This window comes from Protomyctophum bolini (genome assembly GCF_963924005.1).
Source record: "Protomyctophum bolini genome assembly, chromosome: 24".
Taxonomy (NCBI): domain Eukaryota; kingdom Metazoa; phylum Chordata; class Actinopteri; order Myctophiformes; family Myctophidae; genus Protomyctophum; species Protomyctophum bolini.
In genome coordinates, this window is record NC_137885.1 from 30,149,933 (window position 1) to 30,170,527 (window position 20,595).

General features: G+C 44.2%; 1 protein-coding gene across 1 annotated transcript in view; it reads right to left on the bottom strand.

Moving 5' to 3' along the window:
* The window catches only part of fam171b (family with sequence similarity 171 member B), a 22,186-nt gene extending 2,167 nt beyond the window's left edge, over window positions 1-20,019 (bottom strand). Inside the window, exons 1-10 of the mRNA XM_080758249.1 lie at window positions 19,762-20,019; window positions 15,162-15,401; window positions 7,871-7,963; window positions 6,986-7,144; window positions 6,319-6,489; window positions 4,483-4,599; window positions 4,023-4,149; window positions 3,249-3,404; window positions 1,876-2,122; window positions 1,381-1,650 (exon numbers count right to left, since the gene is read on the bottom strand). Of these exons, the coding sequence (XP_080614375.1) occupies window positions 1,381-1,650; window positions 1,876-2,122; window positions 3,249-3,404; window positions 4,023-4,149; window positions 4,483-4,599; window positions 6,319-6,489; window positions 6,986-7,144; window positions 7,871-7,963; window positions 15,162-15,401; window positions 19,762-19,978 (1,797 nt within the window). The 5' untranslated portion in view covers window positions 19,979-20,019. The remainder of the gene's footprint in view (window positions 1-1,380; window positions 1,651-1,875; window positions 2,123-3,248; window positions 3,405-4,022; window positions 4,150-4,482; window positions 4,600-6,318; window positions 6,490-6,985; window positions 7,145-7,870; window positions 7,964-15,161; window positions 15,402-19,761) is intronic.
* Window positions 20,020-20,595: the final 576 nt, after the last annotated feature.

Consider the following 20,595-nt stretch of genomic DNA (forward strand, 5'->3'; position numbering starts at 1 on the left):
TGTCAATGCTAGCGAGCTAAAATATAGCCATCCTTGCTCTAGAAAGCACCAATGTTTCCATCTAGACCACCGGATTATCAGCAAAAACCTCCGAAAATCGCGCTAATGGACCAAACCACGGAGAGCTCCGTAGATTAGGAGTTATTCAGCTTTTAGAGAGGGGAGTTGCACCACTTGGTTCACACAGGTGTGATTTTTTTCCTTCATTTTGATAGCACTTACCCCACTTACCCCCACCCCCTTAGATAGCATTTCTGTAGACTTAGATAGCATTTGATACAGACGTATAGCGTGTTATGTTAAATTGTAAATTGATACCAAGATTTTTGTAAACATTTTTTGTCAATAGAGCATATTATAATAGCAGTGGCCGTTCCTTTTCTGGACCCACTGAAAAAAATCCCATAGATATTCATATATATATATATATATATATATATATATATATATATATATATAGATCCCATTCTGACCTGAGATCAGATTCTAAAAATGTTCTTCTACATCCTGACAGTTTTCTGAAAAAGCCTACGTTTCTTATGTCAGTCGTTCTTCGATTTTTCTAAAAATAGCAGACCTACAAGCTCGTAGCGCGACACTCGGTGCCGCGCTATGAGCTTGTAGATCTGCTATTTTTCAACACCAAAAGGGGTTCCCGCCCAAAATGGGTTAAATATATATATATATATATATATATATATAACTTATTTTAAGCCTAGAATCAAGCCATCGTTGGTGAATCATGACCATAAAACCTATACATACTACATCATGATTGACATGACGAAGACCTGTCGAAATGTTGCAATTTGTTGCCTAAAATCAAATAAAGTCTCAGAAGAGCTGAGGATGTTCTTGATTCTAGGCTTAAAGGGACACTTCACCCTTTTTGCAAAAAAAATATATGTTAATGATGTTTAGAAGCTTTAGAACACTTTCCTGGGGGTATTTATGTGTGTAATATGTGGTTTTAGATATTTTAGATTGTAGCAGTGAGCCTGTTGTCTCTGATGTCATGGACACTGGGCTCACTTCCTTCCTGGACTACATGTTGTCTCAGTAAGACAGCTCTCCCCCCTATCCACAAGGAGGAGCAGTGCACCAAAAAATTATGGGAATTGTAGTCCAGGAAGGTAGTGAGACCAGTGTCCATGACACCAGAGACACCAGGCTCACTGCTACAATCTAAAATATCTAAAACCACATATTACACACATAAAGACCCCCAGGAAAGTGATCTAAAGCTTCTAAACGTCATTAACATATATTTTTTTGCAAAAAGGGTGAAGTGTTCCTTTAACATAATTGATATAAATACTTATGCTGATTTCTTTTTTTTCCAATCAATCAATCAATACGGACAAAAATAATAATTCTAACCTGCCCCCCCGTGCCGGGGGGAAGCGTCTCCAGGGGCTCCAGCGGCTCTCCGTCCTGGCTCCCGCGCTGGTGGGGGGGGGCTTTGGGGAGGGTCTGGGTGAAGCCGTCTCCTCCGGCGGCCTCCGAGTGCAGGTCGTAGTCGCCCCCCCCGTTGCGGGGGAAGGTGGCCGACTTTCCGCCAACGCCAACGGGCGGAACGTTACCCAGCGGGTCCACAGGACCCCCCCCGCCGCAGAAGAGCTCCGGAGCCTGGATGAGGATCAGCTTGTCCTGGAAGTATAGGCCTGGCACCATTACTACCCCCTGGTGGCCTGGCACCATTACTACCCCCTGGTGGCCTGGCGCCATTACTACTAGTCTGTTACAAAATAAATTCGTAAAAATATATTTTTTACAGTGGTGTTCCCTTCCTTACTACCGGCCTGACACCTAGAGGTTTCTAAAGGTTCTTAGGTACCTCTGGTTTAGTCTTAACTTGTGGGAAGTTGGCCCTACCTGGAAGAACTGTTCGCAGCCCAGGTTGGACGCGCGGCGGCTCTGCTCCGAGCGCTCGCGGAGGCGCGCCACCTCCTCGTTGTTGACGTAGTGCGACTGCGGTTTGGCCCCCCGGTGGTGGTGGTCCCCCCCGCCCCCCGGGGGCCCCAGGTTCTCGTAGAGGGGGGCCGCGCCGGAGGACGCCCCCTGGTGGTGGAGGCTCCCGCCGGGGTCCTCGACGTAGATGTTGTAGTTGGCCTTGTTGTGCCTGTTTGGGGGCGCACGGTTAGAATAGTTTATAGGCTTTATTTGTTTTGACTTATATATCCAGCTAGTCCACTAGTAAATCCACTAGTCCACTAGTTTACTAGTCCACTAGTCTAAACTAGTCCACTAGTTTACTAGTCCACTAGTCTAAACTAGTAAACTAGTTTAGACTAGTTTACTAGTTTACTAGTCCACTAGTAAACTAGTCTAAACTAGTTTACTAGTCCACTAGTAAACTAGTCTAAACTAGTTTACTAGTTTATTAGTCCACTAGTAAACTAGTCTAAACTAGTCTAAACTAGTTTACTAGTCTAAACTAGTTTACTAGTCCACTAGTAAACTAGTCTAAACTAGTTTACTAGTCCACTAGTAAACTAGTCTAAACTAGTTTACTAGTTTACTAGTCTAAACTAGTTTACTAGTCCACTAGTAAACTAGTCTAAACTAGTTTACTAGTCCACTAGTAAACTAGTAAACTAGTTTACTAGTTTACTAGTCTACTAGTCTAAACTAGTTTACTAGTCCACTAGTAAACTAGTCTAAACTAGTTTACTAGTTTACTAGTCCACTAGTAAACTAGTAAACTAGTAAACTAGTAAACTAGTTTAGACTAGTTTACTAGTGGACTAGTAAACTAGTTTAGACTAGTTTACTAGTCCACTAGTAAATCCACTTACTAGTTTACTAGTCCACTAGTAAATCCACTAGACTAGTTTACTAGTTTACTAGTAAACTAGTAAACTTGTAAACTAGTAAACTAGCCGACTAGTTTACTAGTCGACTGGTTTACTAGTAAACTAGTCGACTGGTTTACCACTAGTCGACCTTGTTGGTACTAGTAAACTAGTCGACTAGTAAATACACTAGTCGACCTTGTTGGTACTAGTAAACTAGTTTACTAAACTAGTTTACTAGTCGTTTTAGTGAAGGAAGCATGAGTTCAAGTCCGTTGCTCTCCCCAGGTTGGCGGAGGGTGTGTAGAGCCCAGGATCACATTAGATGATTGACACAGGGGTGAAAAATGGGTTACAAAATCGTGGGATAAAAAATATATATAAAAAAAAAGCATGAACTCTAATGACCTTGGCTCGTTAGGAGGTTCGTTAGTTTTAGTGAACTCTAATGACCTTGGCGTGGTGGAGGAGGGGTCACACAGGGCGCTGCGTGCGGCCAGCAGACCCTCCTCCATGTGTGTGGAGGTGGTCTGGTCCTTCTTCAGCACGGACAGCTTGGAGAAACGGGCCTTCCGCCTTCTCCTGCGCGGCCCTCCTCGCTGGGAATCTCTGCGTGCGCGCGTGTGTGTGTGTGTGTGTGCGTGTGCGCGTGTGTGTGCGTGTGTGTGTGTGTGTGTGTGTAGGAGGACAAAAAAAAAGCAAACATTTGTCAAGAATTATAAACCAATTAAATGTTTTCTATACAAGCTCAAGCCCAACACACACCGTCTGCAAACGCTGCGCGTCAAAAACAGACCGCCTCCGTTATTTTCAGTGAACCTATATATCGCACACCGGCGGCCGTCCGACGCGCGTCCACGCCCTCGCCTGGCGCTCCGACACGCCACCGTTCTGTTTTCCAGGCGTTGCCGCGTCGCTGCGTACCCGGTGTGTGTGTTGGGCCTTACACCGCGGCGCGAAGTGACGCGTTGTGAGCTTGTAGATCGGCTATTTTCACTAGCTCGGATTTCTCTTTAGGGTCACGACGGGCTGAAGGGTTTGGGTAAAAAACCACCGCGTTCATGAATTAATTGAGGATCCGGTACTCACAAGGATCCAGAGGATCCAGTACTCTACTCACAACCAAAGCCTGAGGCGTCGTATGTAAATCTGATCTATAGATCTATCTAAAAGGTAGATCACAATCTACCTTTTGGGCACCGCTGGCCCTACGGTTTACTTACTTACCCGCAGTGGCACACGAGCACGGAGAGGAAGCCCATCAGGATGGCCAGTGTCCCGCCCAGGATCCCCACCAGCAGGTACGTATGGTAGGACAGGAACTCCATGGAGCTGCCGTGGCCCAGCATGTAACCTGGAAGTACAGTACAGTACAGTACAGTACAGTACAGTACAGTACAGTACAGTACAGTACAGTACAGTACAGTACAGTACAGTACAGTACAGTACAGTACAGTACAGTATGATTCAGTTTCACTGTCGCAAAGAAAGCAGTGGTTTTCAACCTTTTTTCACGTCGGGGGCCCATTGTTTATTTGGCCGTTTGACAGTTTTACGCTCTCAAGAGTAAATTAAAGATAATCAAAAATCTAAAATGGTGTTAAACGCTGTTGTCAAATTGCACAATACATTCAGTAGAATGCTTTTACACAGAGGTTGTTGTAAAAGTCTACAAGGTGTCCTGTACCGTTTGAGGAGGGCAAGGGAGCAGCGATCCAGTAGCCCAGACGAGAGGCCGTGTAGCTCCACACCAGACCATCGCCCACGGTCTTCACCATGCCCAGACCCTGCTTCTCCCACGCGCCTGGCAACACACCACACAGCACACCACTATTAGTTTGGCCTAGACCTGGCAACACACCACACAGCAGCACACCACTATTAGTTTGGCCTAGACCTGGCAACACACCACACAGCAGCACACCACTATTAGTTTGGCCTAGACCTGGCAACACACCACACAGCAGCACATCACTATTAGTTTGGCCTAGACCTGGCAACACACCACACAGCAGCACACCACTATTAGTTTGGCCTAGACCTGGCAACACACCACACAGCAGCACATCACTATTAGTTTGGCCTAGACCTGGCAACACACCACACAGCAGCACACCACTATTAGTTTGGCCTAGACCTGGCAACACACCACACAGCAGCACACCACTATTAGTTTGGCCTAGACCTGGCAACACACCACACAGCAGCACACCACTATTAGTTTGGCCTAGACCTGGCAACACACCACACAGCAGCACACCACTATTAGTTTGGCCTAGACCTGGCAACACACCACACAGCAGCACATCACTATTAGTTTGGCCTAGACCTGGCAACACACCACACAGCAGCACATCACTATTAGTTTGGCCTAGACCTGGCGGCAACACACCACACAGCAGCACATCACTATTAGTTTGGCCTAGACCTGGCGGCAACACACCACACAGCAGCACATCACTATTAGTTTGGCCTAGACCTGGCAACACACCACACAGCAGCACATCACTATTAGTTTGGCCTAGAATAGTAACAAAGCTACTGTATTCTTCATTCCGTTGAATCATTCTCTAAGTCAGGGATGTCAAACTCAAATACACAGTGGGCCAAAATAAAGACATTGGTACAAGTCGAGGGTCCGGACTGTGTTTCAACACACGGGCCATTTTTGGGGAGAGGGGGGTATAGCTGAAAGTTGACCACAAGTGATATATATACTTTCACTGCTGATCGATAGTGAAGAGAAGACGCATGCTCGCGCTTGCGGGCCCTCGATACGGGACAATGGGTTAGTTAACCCTAACCCTCGCAGTGCATTGTGGGACTTGTAGTATTATGGTGGTCCGTGCAATATACCAGAGGGCCAGTTCTAATACTAATTAAATATCATCCCGCGGGCCAAAGATAATTCATTCACGGGCCTGATTTGCCCCCCCCCCCCCCCCCCGGGCCTTGAGTTTGACATAATATGCTCTAAGTACTACATTGTATTCCCCCCCCCCCCCCCCCCTAAAATCTTTAGAGCAAAAAAAAACCCTGTGATATATTCAGTATTTTCCGTTCTTTTCTGTGAAGCCTTTAAACTTAAAGGGACACTTCACCCTTTTTGCAAAAAGATATATGTTAATGACGTTTAGGAGCTTTAGAACACTTTCCTGGGGGTCCTTATGTGTGTAATATGTGGTTTTAGATATTTTAGATTGTAGCAGTGAGCCTGTTGTCTCTGATGTCATGGACACTGGGCTCACTTCCTTCCTGGACTACATGTTGTCTCAGTAAGACAGCTCTCCCCCCTATCCACAAGGAGGAGCAGTGCACCAAAGAATTATGGGAATTGTAGTCCAGGAAGGTAGTGAGACCAGTGTCCATGACATCAGAGACACCAGGCTCACTGCTACAATCTAAAATATCTAAAACCACACATTACACACATAAAGACCCCCAGGAGAGTGATCTAAAGCTTCTAAACGTCATTAACATATATTTTTTTTGCAAAAAGGGTGAAGTGTCCCTTTAATCCTACCAGTCTTGGCGTTGAAGGCCCAGGCCGGGACGGCGTCTGCGGGCCGTAGCTTGGTGCCGTGTCCCAGGGGCAAGGTGATCTGGATGGGACCTCCGACCTGCAGCTCCTGGCCCTCTGAGTAGAGCGCAGCGCTGATGGCCGCCACCGCCTTCAGCTCCACGCTCCTGTAGACTGTGTGGACGGCAACGTTTTACATTCTGAACAAGTATGGAGTCTTGAATGTAAACATTGAATGTCGCGTTGAGCGTCCGTTCGTTGACGGAACAATGACGTACAGTCTTGAATGTAAACATTGAATGTCGCGTTGAGCGTCCGTTCGTTGACGGAACAATGACGTATAGTCTTGAATGTAAATACGGAATATTTCGTTAAATTCACTTCTATGAACTTTTTGTAAATTGGTTGTTTGGAGAAGAAAATCTGTATGGGAGTAATATTATATAAAAGTGTATTTTGTGAAAATCGGCGTCCTGGTGGCCCGGCGTCCTATCATAGGCCCGGAAGATTTAAATGTGGGGCCAAAAGGTTCTGCATGCTCTGCCAGTCAGGGAGTGTGTGTTGCACAGTTTGGGGCCAATCGGCCCAACGGAGCCGTTCCCAGACGGACAGACACGCGGCGCGCGGCGGGGAGGGGCGGGGCGGGGCGCGGCGGCATCGGCAACCTCACCTGACTTGCTGCCGACGATGGCGGGCGTGCAGTCGACGCAGTCCTTGGCCAGGTGGTGGCGCGGCACCGTCACGTAGGCCGTGAGGGACGAGGCGTTGTGGCCCCCGGACAGCGCCAGGAGGTCCCTGTGAAACCTGACGCTGGGCTGGAAGGACACGTCTGTGGAGATGTGGAGATATAAGGACACGTCTGTGGAGATGTGGAGATATAAGGACACGTCTGTGGAGATGTGGAGATATAAGGACACGTCTGTGGAGATGTGGAGATATGCAACACCGTGAATACCGTGCGTTGACGGGTCACGTGAATCCCTCGACCGACCGCACGATGTATTTTGGGCACGGCACGGTATGTTACTGAGCCCCGTCATTTCAGTTATCTGAGAGGGGTTTGTTTCAGGTCACTTTATTGTTCAATTAGTATAATTTAATACCTTAGCTTGCCGATGAATGACCTTTTATTTTACTTTTAAATGTTGAAAATGAGTGGTATTCTGTAGTCACTATTCATTGATTCACTGGGATACCAAAAAACATAAAAAAAGGTTTCTCGCTGTTCTCAGGTTGAATATTGATATGCGATTAAAATGCGATTAATCTAGAATTAATTAACTACAAAGCCTCTGCACAGTCTAGCCTATAGCAGTCAAGACCACTGACACACAGTCTAGCCTATAGCAGTCAAGACCACTGACACACAGTCTAGCCTATAGCAGTCAAGACCACTGACACACAGTCTAGCCTATTGGAGTCAAGACCACTGACACACAGTCTAGCCTATAGCAGTCAAGACCACTGACACACAGTCTAGCCTATAGCAGTCAAGACCACTGACACACAGTCTAGCCTATAGCAGTCAAGACCACTGACACACAGTCTAGCCTACCTGGTATTTTTCCGGTGATGAGAACGGAGTCTTCAAACAGCCAGATGTTGCCCTGGTTGTGAGGAAGCAGCAGGATGGTGACCGCTGAGAATACTAGGAACAAAAAGACACACAAACTCATGTTTATTATGAAATAATAATTATTATATATTGTTTTGCTGTTGCGCCTTTCTTTCCAAACTTGACTACGGTATAGCGGTGGTCTCAAAAACAGTTCGTTTTTAGTTTAGTCGTTTCTGTACTACTACTAAAATACTTAATAAAAGAGCAGGGGGAGAAAAAAAGAAAGAATATACAAGGACAACACAACCCTGAAACAACAACAAGACACCAGAACGTCTCTCATTTGACAGCACGCCTCAGGGCAAAGTTGGCAAACGCACACATTTGTGACCATGCAGATTTGACTGAGACTGCCATCGCGCAAATTCCAGGAGTTAATAGCACAGGCAGACTCTTCACATACTAAAGCATGTCTGAAATAAGTGTCGGAGCTGAAATCGACATGTAAATATGAAATAAAGGCTTAAACATGTAGCTATAGGTGTAATGTTAGAGACCACAGAAGACATGTAAATATTAAATAAATGCTTACACATGTAGCTATAGGTGTAATGTTAGAGACCACAGAAGACATGTAAATATGAAATAAATGCTTACACATGTAGCTATAGGTGTAATGTTAGAGACCACAGAAGACATGTAAATATTAAATAAATGCTTAAACATGTAGCTAGGTGTAATGTTAGAGACCACAGAAGACATGTAAATATGAAATAAATGCTTACACATGTAGCTATAGGTGTAATGTTAGAGACCACAGAAGACATGTAAATATTAAATAAATGCTTACACATGTAGCTATAGGTGTAATGTTAGAGACCACAGAAGACATGTAAATATGAAATAAATGCTTACACATGTAGCTATAGGTGTAATGTTAGAGACCACAGAAGACATGTAAATATTAAATAAATGCTTAAACATGTAGCTATAGGTGTAATGTTAGAGTCCACAGAAGACATGTAAATATGAAATAAATGCTTAAACATGTAGCTATAGGTGTAATGTTAGAGACCACAGAAGACATGTAAATATGAAATAAAGGCTTAAACATCTAGCTATAGGTGTAATGTTAGAGACCACAGAAGACATGTAAATATGAAATAAATGCTTAAACATGTAGCTAGGTGTAATGTTAGAGACCACAGAAGACATGTAAATATTAAATAAATGCTTAAACATGTAGCTATAGGTGTAATGTTAGAGACCACAGAAGACATGTACTGTAAATATGAAATAAATGCTTAAACATGTAGCTATAGGTGTAATGTTAGAGACCACAGAAGACATGTAAATATTAAATAAATGCATAAACATGTAGCTATAGGTGTAATGTTAGAGACCACAGAAGACATGTAAATATGAAATAAATGCTTAAACATGTAGCTATAGGTGTAATGTTAGAGACCACAGAAGACATGTAAATATTAAATAAATGCATAAACATGTAGCTATAGGTGTAATGTTAGAGACCACAGAAGACATGTACTGTAAATATGAAATAAATGCTTAAACATGTAGCTATAGGTGTAATGTTGGAGACCACAGAAGACATGTAAATATGAAATAAATGCTTAAACATGTAGCTATAGGTGTAATGTTGGAGACCACAGAAGACATGTAAATATGAAATAAATGCTTAAACATGTAGCTATAGGTGTAATGTTAGAGACCACAGAAGACATGTAAATATGAAATAAATGCTTAAACATGTAGCTATAGGTGTAATGTTAGAGTCCACAGAAGACATGTAAATATGAAATAAATGCTTAAACATGTAGCTATAGGTGTAATGTTAGAGTCCACAGAAGACATGTAAATATGAAATAAATGCTTAAACATGTAGCTATAGGTGTAATGTTAGAGACCACAGAAGACATGTAAATATGAAATAAATGCTTAAACATGTAGCTATAGGTGTAATGTTAGAGACCACAGAAGACATGTAAATATGAAATAAATGTTTAAACATGTAGCTAGGTGTAATGTTACAGACCACAGAAGACATGTAAATATGAAATAAATGCTTAAACATGTAGCTAGGTGTAATGTTAGAGACCACAGAAGACATGTAAATATTAAATAAATGCTTAAACATGTAGCTATAGGTGTAATGTTAGAGTCCACAGAAGACATGTAAATATGAAATAAATGCTTAAACATGTAGCTATAGGTGTAATGTTAGAGACCACAGAAGACATGTACTGTAAATATGAAATAAATGCTTACACATGTAGCTATAGGTGTAATGTTAGAGTCCACAGAAGTGAACCTTTCAGGCCTGTTTCTCTGCCAGACATTACTCTATAAGCCATATCTCCAAAACTGGTGGGTCATTTCAAACTGAACAACCAATATGTCCATTTGAAGCTCCAAAAATCCAATGGCAGTCTGTCAAATTTGGTCACATTTATTGTTTTAATAATATTATTATTATTACTGGAGATTACCCTTTCTCTGGTGGAATTAAGCCAGGATTTGAAAGAAGTCAACTTGACGTGAAATAAATATCAATGAATATCATCATAATGACTGTGTGGTTTAGGTTGAAAATAAATGTGCAACACCGCCAGCAGGTGGTGCCACTGGCTCGGTGTTTGATTCGTTTCAGGGGTTCAGCTGGTTAGATAATACAGCAGGCCAGGGAGGAGAGGGAGGGGAGGGGAGGGGAGGGGAGGGGAGGGGCCTCGGGCCGGAGGCATGACGTCACAGCAGCGCTGTCCTCCCAGCTGCTACTTATTAGTTATTCTGACCCCCCCCCCCCCCCTGAGAGGGGGGGATCTCTCAGTATCCTCAGGATCTCTCAGTATCCTCTATCTGTGTGTGTGTGTGTGTGTGTGTGTGTGTGTGTCTCTCTCTCTCTCTCTCTCTGTCTGTCTGTCTCTGTCTCTGTCTGTCTACACCAGGGGGGCAGTCAGACGGATATTTTGTGAAGCCACTAAGGAAATGAAAGTTCATATAATGGCCTGTTGTGGCGCTGTCTGTCATTGGACCCAGAAAAACCCATAGCCCCATAGAAGTCCATGTATTTGGGCCCAACTTCACCTAGACTGTATTACCTTAATAAACATGGTCATGAATACTTTCTGCTTCCAGTCACTAGTTTAAAGTCTCATTCCTAATGTCATAATATTCTTTTTGGAAAATTATGGTCCCATTTATTAAAAAAATTACCATAAAGTCGCGTATGTTCTGAGGGGCGTGGCTACCGTTACAGTCTATGAACGGGATTCCCCTCCCACTCGAGTCAAAATAAAAACGAAGAGAAGAAGAAGGGGGGGGGGGGGGGGGGGGGGGGGAAGTCCCGCCTCGTTGTCTGGGCCAGCCAATGGGCCAGCTGGGCCCAAACGGATATAGAAAGATGGCGACTTACAATACAAGGACTGACAGGCTTCATTTTACCTTCATGTCAGACCCGCGGAACGCTTTGTCCATATATTTTTTTTACAGTCTATGGTCTGTACCCATGCTACCCTCCCTCGCTCTACCGCTCGGCCCCATATGGCCTCCCCATATGGCCTCCCCATATGGCCTCCCCTCCCCTCAACCTCTCCCCTCCCCTCCCCTCTCCTCTCACCTCACCGTGCAGTCTGCTGTCACTGCGGCCCCGTGCCGAGGAGGGTAATCAAAACGTAGACAAAAGCGTACACCCCCCCCCCCCCCCCCCCCCCCCTCCTCCTCCCCCATACACACACACACACACTCCAGACCCCCACTCCCACCGGGTCCAGCCCCCCCCCCCCTCTCTCTCTAACAAAGACCACCATGCTTCGTCAACATGCACACACTTCCCCTCCTCCTGCGTGGGACCGTCACCTGACACGGGACAATGGAGAGGGTCTTTTTGGTTGTCCCATCGAGGAGGGGGAGACGTCACCATTACCACATTTTAATTTAACCCATTCTGACCTGAGATCAGATTCTAAAAAATGTTCTTCTACATCCTGACAGTTTTCTGAATAAGCTATGTTTCTGTGTCAGTCGTTCTATGTCAGTCGTTCTTCGATTTTTCAAAAAAATAGCAGACCTACAAGCTCTTAGATCTTGTAGATCTGCTATTTTTCAATAGCGAAAGCATATAACATAATGCTAAAACCAAAAAGGGTTCCCGCCCCAAAATGGGTTAAACTGATGATTAATTCTCGCTCAAATCTCTGCGATTAACAATTTTAATTGTGTTTCTGTAAACAAAAGGTGCACAGGGAAAGGTTTTCTGTAAAATCACTTGTAAGTAGCCTGGGCAGTGTATTTGTATTTAACTAAATGCACTTGAAATTAAATACAAAGGTTACTTTTCAGGATTCCAATAAATAGCAAAACATTATAATAATCAGGATCTCAATTCAAATATAGCAAAAATAGAACTTGTAGATTTGCAATTTTATGCAATGTGGCCGTCTGGAGTGAGAGTGGAACTATAGTGGCCGTCTGGAGTGAGAGTGGAACTATAGTGGCCCTCTGGAGTGAGTGTGGAACTATAGTGGCCCTCTGGAGTGAGAGTGGAACTATAGTGGCCCTCTGGAGTGAGAGTGGAACTATAGTGGCCCTCTGGAGTGAGGGTGGAACTATAGTGGCCCTCTGGAGTGAGGGTGGAACTATAGTGGCCCTCTGGAGTGAGGGTGGAACTATAGTGGCCCTCTGGAGTGAGTGTGGAACTATAGTGGCCCTCTGGAGTGAGTGTGGAACTATAGTGGCCCTCTTCATCAAAGTTGCCCACCCCTGATTTAGCCAGTTTAGACCTTAAAGGAGAATTCCATGCTAGAATGCTTTCTTATCTTTCTTACTTTTCTTTGTAGTTGTTACGTCCCCACCAAAGAGGTCCAGGTGTTTTTTTGTGCAAAAACTCCTTATTGGCTATTTTCCCTACCATAAGCCCTCAATGAATTGCAATGCATTGAATGGGAATTGAATGGGGCTATGGGGTGTTGTGCTAGTTCGCTTATTTCCATAGAAATAAGTAGTAAAGTGTGCCGCTTGGGATATTATTTACATCATGAAGAGAGGATATATACAAAGAAATTATAATTTTGAGCGATGGAAATAAGCGAATTAGCACAACACCCCATAGCCCCATTCAATTCAATGCAATTCATTGAGGGCTTATGGTAGGGGAAATAGCCAATAAGGAGCTTTTGCACAAAATAACACCTGGACCTCTTTGGTGGGGACGTAACAACTACAAAGAAAAGTAAGAAAGGTAAGAAAGCCTTTTAGTATGGAATTCTCCTTTAAGTCGAAATAAATAAAAAGTCTTCTAAATTCTGACAGTTTTCTGACATACCTGTTTCTATGTCAGAGGTGTTCAATATTTCATGTCAAGGACCCCAAAAATTATATGTAAATGGCCCGCCGACCGCCATCTGAAAATATGTTGTTCCAGGAACCTCTCAGAAGCAAAGTTTTGAGATAAAATAACGCCCTGAGAGAATGTATATTCAAAGATTTGCGCCACATGTACACGATTTTTCAAGGGATATTTCACTTTCAAAACAACTTTTGGTCATTTGAGCTTGTAGGTCTGCTATTTTTCAATAGCTAAAGCATAGCATAATGCTTAAAACACCAAAAGGGGTTCTCCCGGGCACTGGAAGCAGCAGGGGCTGTAAATCAATAGAACGACTGTAGAACGTCGTCGTATTATTATAATTACAGCTTACAGTGCACTACTTACTGCTTACAGGACTGTGCCTCGCTGTACTGTGACGTGAATACAACCTTCGTGACAAATGGTTTGTTGTTACTGCCGACAGCCGAAAGCTCATCAATCTTAAACGTGTTATATTTAATTCATAACGGCGTTTAGAATAGCTGCTGCCACTGTACATAAATGTGTGTGTGTGTGTGTGTGTTTTTTTTTTAAATGTTTATTAGCATGCAGCACGAATGGCTTGAGGCAGGCGGTCTTGGCTGTTTGGCACGAATGGCTCAGTTAAAAACCCATTCAGATCGGGAACCCATTTTGGTGTCAGCATCATGTCATGCTTTAGCTATTGAAAAACAGCAGATCTACAAGCTCATAGCGCGCCACCGAGTGGCGCGCTACGAGCTTGTAGGTCTGCTATTTTTGAAAAATCGAAGAACGACTGACATTTTTAGAATCTGATCTCAGGTCAGAATGGGTTAATCAGACCAGTGTGTGTCCAGTGGAAACCTCGTATCAATCTGATCTCAGGTCAGAATGGGTTAAGTAGCCACTGCTCTTGGCCTCTTGGCCGTTTGTCCTCTTTTGCGTTTGACACTCGGGTTGAAACACATTTCAGACTCTACTGCTCTTTTGGTATTTAGTCCTGACGTGGAAATTTAAAACAAAAAAAAAGTCTTCTAAATCCTGACAGTTTTCTGAAATGCCTCATGTTTCTGTATCAGTGGTGCTCAATATGTCATGTGACGTCAAGGAAACCCACAAAAATGATATGTAATTGGGCCATCTGAAAATAAATATGTTATTCCAGGAACCCCTCAGAAGCAAAGATATGAGTTAAAAAATTTGTGCCGCATTTTCACGATTAAAAAAAAATCACACCTGTGTGAACCAAGTGGTGCAACTCCCCTCTCTAAAAGACGAATAACTGCTAATCTACGGAGCTCTCCATGGTTTGGTCCATTAGCGCGATTTTCGGAGGTTTTTGCTGATAATCCGGTGGTCTAGATGGAAACATTGGTGCTTTCTAGAGCAAGGATGGCTATATTTTAGCTCGCTAGCATTGACGCTAATTATGTAGCAACAACATCCACACACGGGTGCGGGTGCGTGCGCACACCAGTGGTGCACGCGCACGCATGCGCACACCACTCGTGCTCATTGACGTACCTACGTACCTACGACACAAACAGGTATATGGACATTGCGAGCTGGTTGTAGAAGTGGTTGCACCACTTAAAAATAGCAGACTTCTAAACTCGTATAGCAGATATACATATAGATTGTATATCTGCTATTTTCAGCATGTAACCAAGCATGAAACTGGATCTCTTGTCCACTAGTCCCTTCCTAACATTTTAGTCTAGTTTTTATTTGTTGACGAAATTGTCAGTATATTTAGTCCTAGTTTTAGTCATCATAGATTCGTTTTTATTTAGTTTTTACTTAGTTTCAGTCAGTGAAAAAAGGTAGGTTAGTTTTAGTCATCATAGATTCGTTTTTACTTATAGTTTCAGTCAGTGAAAAAAGGTAGGTTAGTTTTAGTGGAGGAACACAACACCGTGCCGGACGGCGGACTGGACTCACTGGGTCTCCTGCCGGTGCTCCAGGGCAGCGCGCTGGGGACGTACCCCTCCATGGCGGCCAGCAGCACCAGGCCCGGGCCCGGGCCGTAGGGCGCCCAGAGCAGAACCTCGGCGCGGGGCCCGGCGGCGCTGGACGTGGTCCGCAGGGTGTGGTTCACGTACACGGCCACGGAGGCGCCCACCAGGGGCAGCCGGGTCACCAGGTCCCTCACCCGGACCCTCAGGGAGAACTCTGGACGCTCTGTGGGAGGATGGAGAGGCACAGTGTGTACAGTATGTGCATATTTATATATGGGCATTAATGGGGTACTAATGGGTTTGTTTATATCCCATTCTGACCTGAGATCAGATTCTAAAGAATGTTCTTCTACATCCCGACAGTTTTCCATTCTGACCTGAGATCAGATTCTAAAGAATGTTCTTCTACATCCTGACAGTTTTCTGAAAAAGCCTATGTTTCTTATGTCAGTCGTTCTTCGATTTAAAAAAAAATAACAGATCTACAAGCTTGTAGCGCGCCACTTGGTGCCGCGCTACGAGCTTGTATATCTGCTATTTTTCAATAGCTAAAGCATAGCATGATGCTAACACCAAAAGGGGTTCCCGCCCAAAATGGGTTATACATTATACATCCCCCCCCCCCCCCCCCAAAAGACAAGATTTGTGTTAATAAAAAAATAAAATTAATCTCTTGTGACAAAGATGCAACGAAAGAGAAAAACTAACTCTTGCATTTTTCCTAATCATTTTTCCTAATCATCACAGAACACGCAAACTCCACACAGAACTATAGGGTATGATGAGGCCAATGATTGTGTTTTCACACAAACCTGGAAAGCTGCATGGGCACAGGAGGGGCTGTGGCGCACCTCAAACATCAACTGACTGCGAGAAAACGCTAATGTTACTGCCGCCGTATTTGAAGAAACAGACATGAGTGACTGTCGTACACGATACTGACACCCCCCCCCCCCCCCCCCCCCCCCCCTCCCCCCACCCAGACAATATTGCAGCGTTTATTTTTGGACCACAACGTTCACACCTAAGAGACAGCGCTGTCTCCTCAGTGTCCTCTGTGTGTCGCATTGTTGTTTTCGTCGGCTAAAACTAAGACGAAAAATGTTTGTTCGTCGACTACCTTTTTCCACTGACTAAAACTACATGGAAACTAAATGAAAACTAAAGCTAGGGTGACTAAAACTAAGACTAAATAATACTGACAATTTCGTCGACAAAATAAAAACTAGACTAAAATGTTAAGAAGGGACTAGTGGACAAGAGATCCAGTATGAGTAATTTTTCTCTTGGTTACATGGCTGAAAATAGCCGATCTACAAGCTCACAACGCGACGCGTTGTGAGCTTGTAGTGTAGAATAGATCGGCTATTTTCAGCAAGTGTAAAAACACTCGTTACGACGGCATCAAGGCCCACCAAAGCACATTGTAGTCGACTAAATCACCTGTAGATTTAGTCGACTAAAATCTTATGGCGGCCAGGGCCAGCCTTGTCTCGTCAAACCCATCTCGACTCCCATAGAGACACATGCATAAGACAGGGAGGAGACAGCTGTCTTTTATATGTTAGTGTTATGGGACACTAACATATACAAAACATATATGTTAATGACGTTTAGGAGCTTTAGAACACTTTCCTGGGGGTCTTTATGTGTGTAATATGTGGTTTTAGATATTTTAGATTGTAGCAGTGAGCCTGCTGTCTCTGATGTCATGGACAACTGGGCTCACTTCCTTCCTGGACTACATGTTGTCTCAGTAAGACAGCTCTCCCCCCCTATCCACAAGGAGGAGCAGTGCACCAAAGAATTATGGGAATCGTAGTCCAGGAAGGTAGTGAGACCAGTGTCCATGACATCAGAGACAACAGGCTCACTGCTACAATCTAAAATATCTAAAACCACATATTACACACATAAATACCCCCAGGAAAGTGATCTAAAGCTTCTAAACGTCATTAACATATATTTTTTTGCAAAAAGGGTGAAGTGTCCCTTTAATGTTAATGTTAATGTCCATAGAGGAAAGAATGTCTGCGACCCAGCTAGTGGATGAACGAGAGACATCAGGACTTCGGTGGTACTGAATGAAGGCTATACAAAACCTGTAATACATCTGCAGCTTATAGTTACCGTACATACAGTGTGTAAATCACCTGTGTATACAGGGAATGCAGTGCTGGCCTACATTATATTTGTCCATAGTGCTGACTTGCATGTACAGAATATGGAGAGGAGGGATGGTTCTTCTGGGTCAACAACAGAGCTGTTTACGGTTAAAGGCCTTGTGAATGTGTCTTGGGCCTAATTCAAATAAACAACAACAACAACAACTTGCTCTCTCAGCTCCCATCACTAGAGAATGTATAGCAGTACCATTTTGTCCCTCCCGATGCGATTCCGATATACTTAACTTGCGAGTTGCGCATGGGTCGAATACTGAATAACCGATCCGATACCAGTGTGTAATTTAGAAATCACACTCGTATGAACTAAGTGTATTTATATATATTGGCCACATTTAGTGCCCTAGACAAGTCACGTCATAACTGTGCTCTAACAAACCGCTTATTCGGTTGAAACTCTCAGATCTGGACCGGACGGTTAGCTCAACCGTCCGGTCCAATCCCGACGGCCCATCTCTCTCCCTATTTCCTGTGGCTCTACTTTCAACCTATCAATAATGGCAGAAAAAAGCCCCAAAAAGCCATAGATCTGATGCTACCCAGCATGGAGCCATAGATCTGATGCTATACCCAGCATGGAGCCATAGATCTGATGCTATACCCAGCATGGAGCCATAGATCTGATGCAGTAATACAATTTATATTTCTAAAAGGTCTAAGTTCATAATTAAGAAGTTCATAGTTAAGTAGCCTACGTCACATTCATGTTAAAACATTATTTAATTTATTTTGTGTCAAGTTGTTCATTGCAATGCTTTTATTTTGAAGGGTCAAAGCCACATTCTGTGTCTCGTTTGGTCTGCTCTCATCATCTCATGTCATTATTGGTGCACAGACGTTTTGTGTATGCAATCAAGCCACAAGCAGCAGCAGCTCCGGTTTACACATGGTCACACAAAGAGACTTTAAAGTTATAAGAAAGGTCACAAGAGACTGTCTAACTGTCATAAGGAAGGTTATAAGGACCTGAAGACTCAAGAGATTCCCTTCTTTGTTTTGCACGCAGCCAACGAGGTATTTGTTGTTTTGGTGTTTTGTGTTTGTATTTACTATTTTACTTGTGTAAAACCGTTTACATCTACATGCTGTGCATGTCATTTTATGTTTATTGTAACGTGCTTGTTTTATTGTATTGTTTTCAGGGTGAATTTGGAGGATCCACAAGCCTTCAGATAAATCAGTTGTGTCTGTTTGTGCTTGGAGGGAGTTGGATGCCAACCTTTTTGAGGGGCGCTGGCCCCTCCTATGCACAGGATACCACCATCCCCTCACACACACCTACCACCATCCCCTCACACACACCTACCACCATCCCCTCACACACACCTACCACCATCCCCTCACACACACCTACCACCATCCCCTCACACACACCTACCACCATCCCGAACAACCCTGCACTGCACGCCAACAACAGACACAGTAGTAAACAAAGACCATGGCCCCCTGGTGGCCATCAGTAGAAGTGATAACGGATAACGCTGTATTAGCAATATAGTATAGTACAATAGTGTATCAGAAGGAGAGCATTAACATGCATTCACCTTCAGCACATCAAGCTATCCCTGCTGCTACAGCCGGCCAGAGATTAAACTCTCTCTAATCCATCACACACACACACACACACACACACACACACACACACACCTCGAGCCACAATGATATTAGTAGCCTACACTATAATCCGAGACGCCACTGCATGGACTAGACTCGATCTCTGCGACGTCTCACAACAGTCCGTCGGGACATTAAATGGCCTAAATGTTATCAGGAGTCAAGACGACGTCAATACAGTTTATCAGGAGGACATTGGACATAGGCTACAGTTCAGGTTACAAAGGATAGTGTAGGCTACACGTACAGTGGCAGCATTAGTATATCGCTCTCTCTAGGCCTACTATAAACAGCACCTTACGATACAGTATAGCTTTTCACAGCATTATGTTTCCACTGATGTATTTAAGGTTGATATGAATCTATATGAAACATGGGAACTGAACTGGAGCTGTTGATCAGAACACATTTTCTTTGGGATTAATATAGGCTACCAATATATCTGTCTCAGTACCTGCATTTGCACAATTTTGCCCAGTAAAATATTAAATTTCAACAAACCATCATTCTGCAAACTGTTAATAAATATTTCAATCAAACCACTGAAAGCCTTATTTATCGTGGTTCAGATTCAAGATTGCTTTATTTGTCATTTGTTTTATAGTATAAAGTATAGCTTTAGAAAAAAAGATATACAATTAAATTATGCTTCTCCTATAGTTTAAAATAATCCAGTGTATAAATAAACTCGTGCACCTTTGTAGCCTATAATGCATCCGTGACTAAATTAGGACTTTTTCCCCCTCGCTCTATCGTTTTAACATTATTTCTCCATCTATCGGTTACCTGCTAGGAGTTTGGCCGGGGTGTGAGTGCTGCTCCCCGGCCGGCCCGTGGCTGTGATGACCGTGGTGGTGGTGGCATTGTCCTCCGATAAGGAGGAGGGGAGGCCCCTAGCCTCCTCCTCTCCTCCATCACCATCTCCGCGCACAACAGCGATCACCAACGCGAGCAGCAGCAGCAGCAGCAGCAGCGGGTATCGGCGGTGGTCCGCGCCGGGCATGGTGGTGACGGTGGCGGCGAGAGAGAGCCCAGAAGAGCCCCAAAAGACATCACTTAACACAGCATGGTTCCAGTTCCTCCACCGAACGAGCTCACATCCATAATGGGAAGAATTCAGGAACATGTGCAGCGGGAGGGTGGATGGGTGGACGGATGCTATGAGGAGGAGTCTGTTGTGTATTTATTTATATGCAGGAGGAGAGGAGAGGAGAGGAGGCCTCCTCATGTCTTGTCTGGGAACAAACGGGGCAGATCAGAATAGATGGATGGACCCACGCCACGCCACGCCACGCCACGCGTCGCCACGGATTTCCACGCAATCAAAACGTGAGTGGGTTGTGGTTAGACGTCAGAGGGGCTGGTGCTGGTTGGGCGGTGCGGGGGATAGGGTAGCTGGCATAGGGTCTTTAGTTTTGCCTTGGTCGACAGGAACGCTCGCTCCTGTTGTCCCAAATCTCCCAATGTAAAAAATAAAAAGTGGCCCCAAAGTGTACTTTGAGTTTGACCTCCATTGATTTGGCATTTTGCATGTGCCGTCTTTTGGAGAGACCCCCCCCCCCCCCACACCCTAATTCCTATGTTTGAGCTAGTCCTACACGTTGTTATTTTGTGATAGAT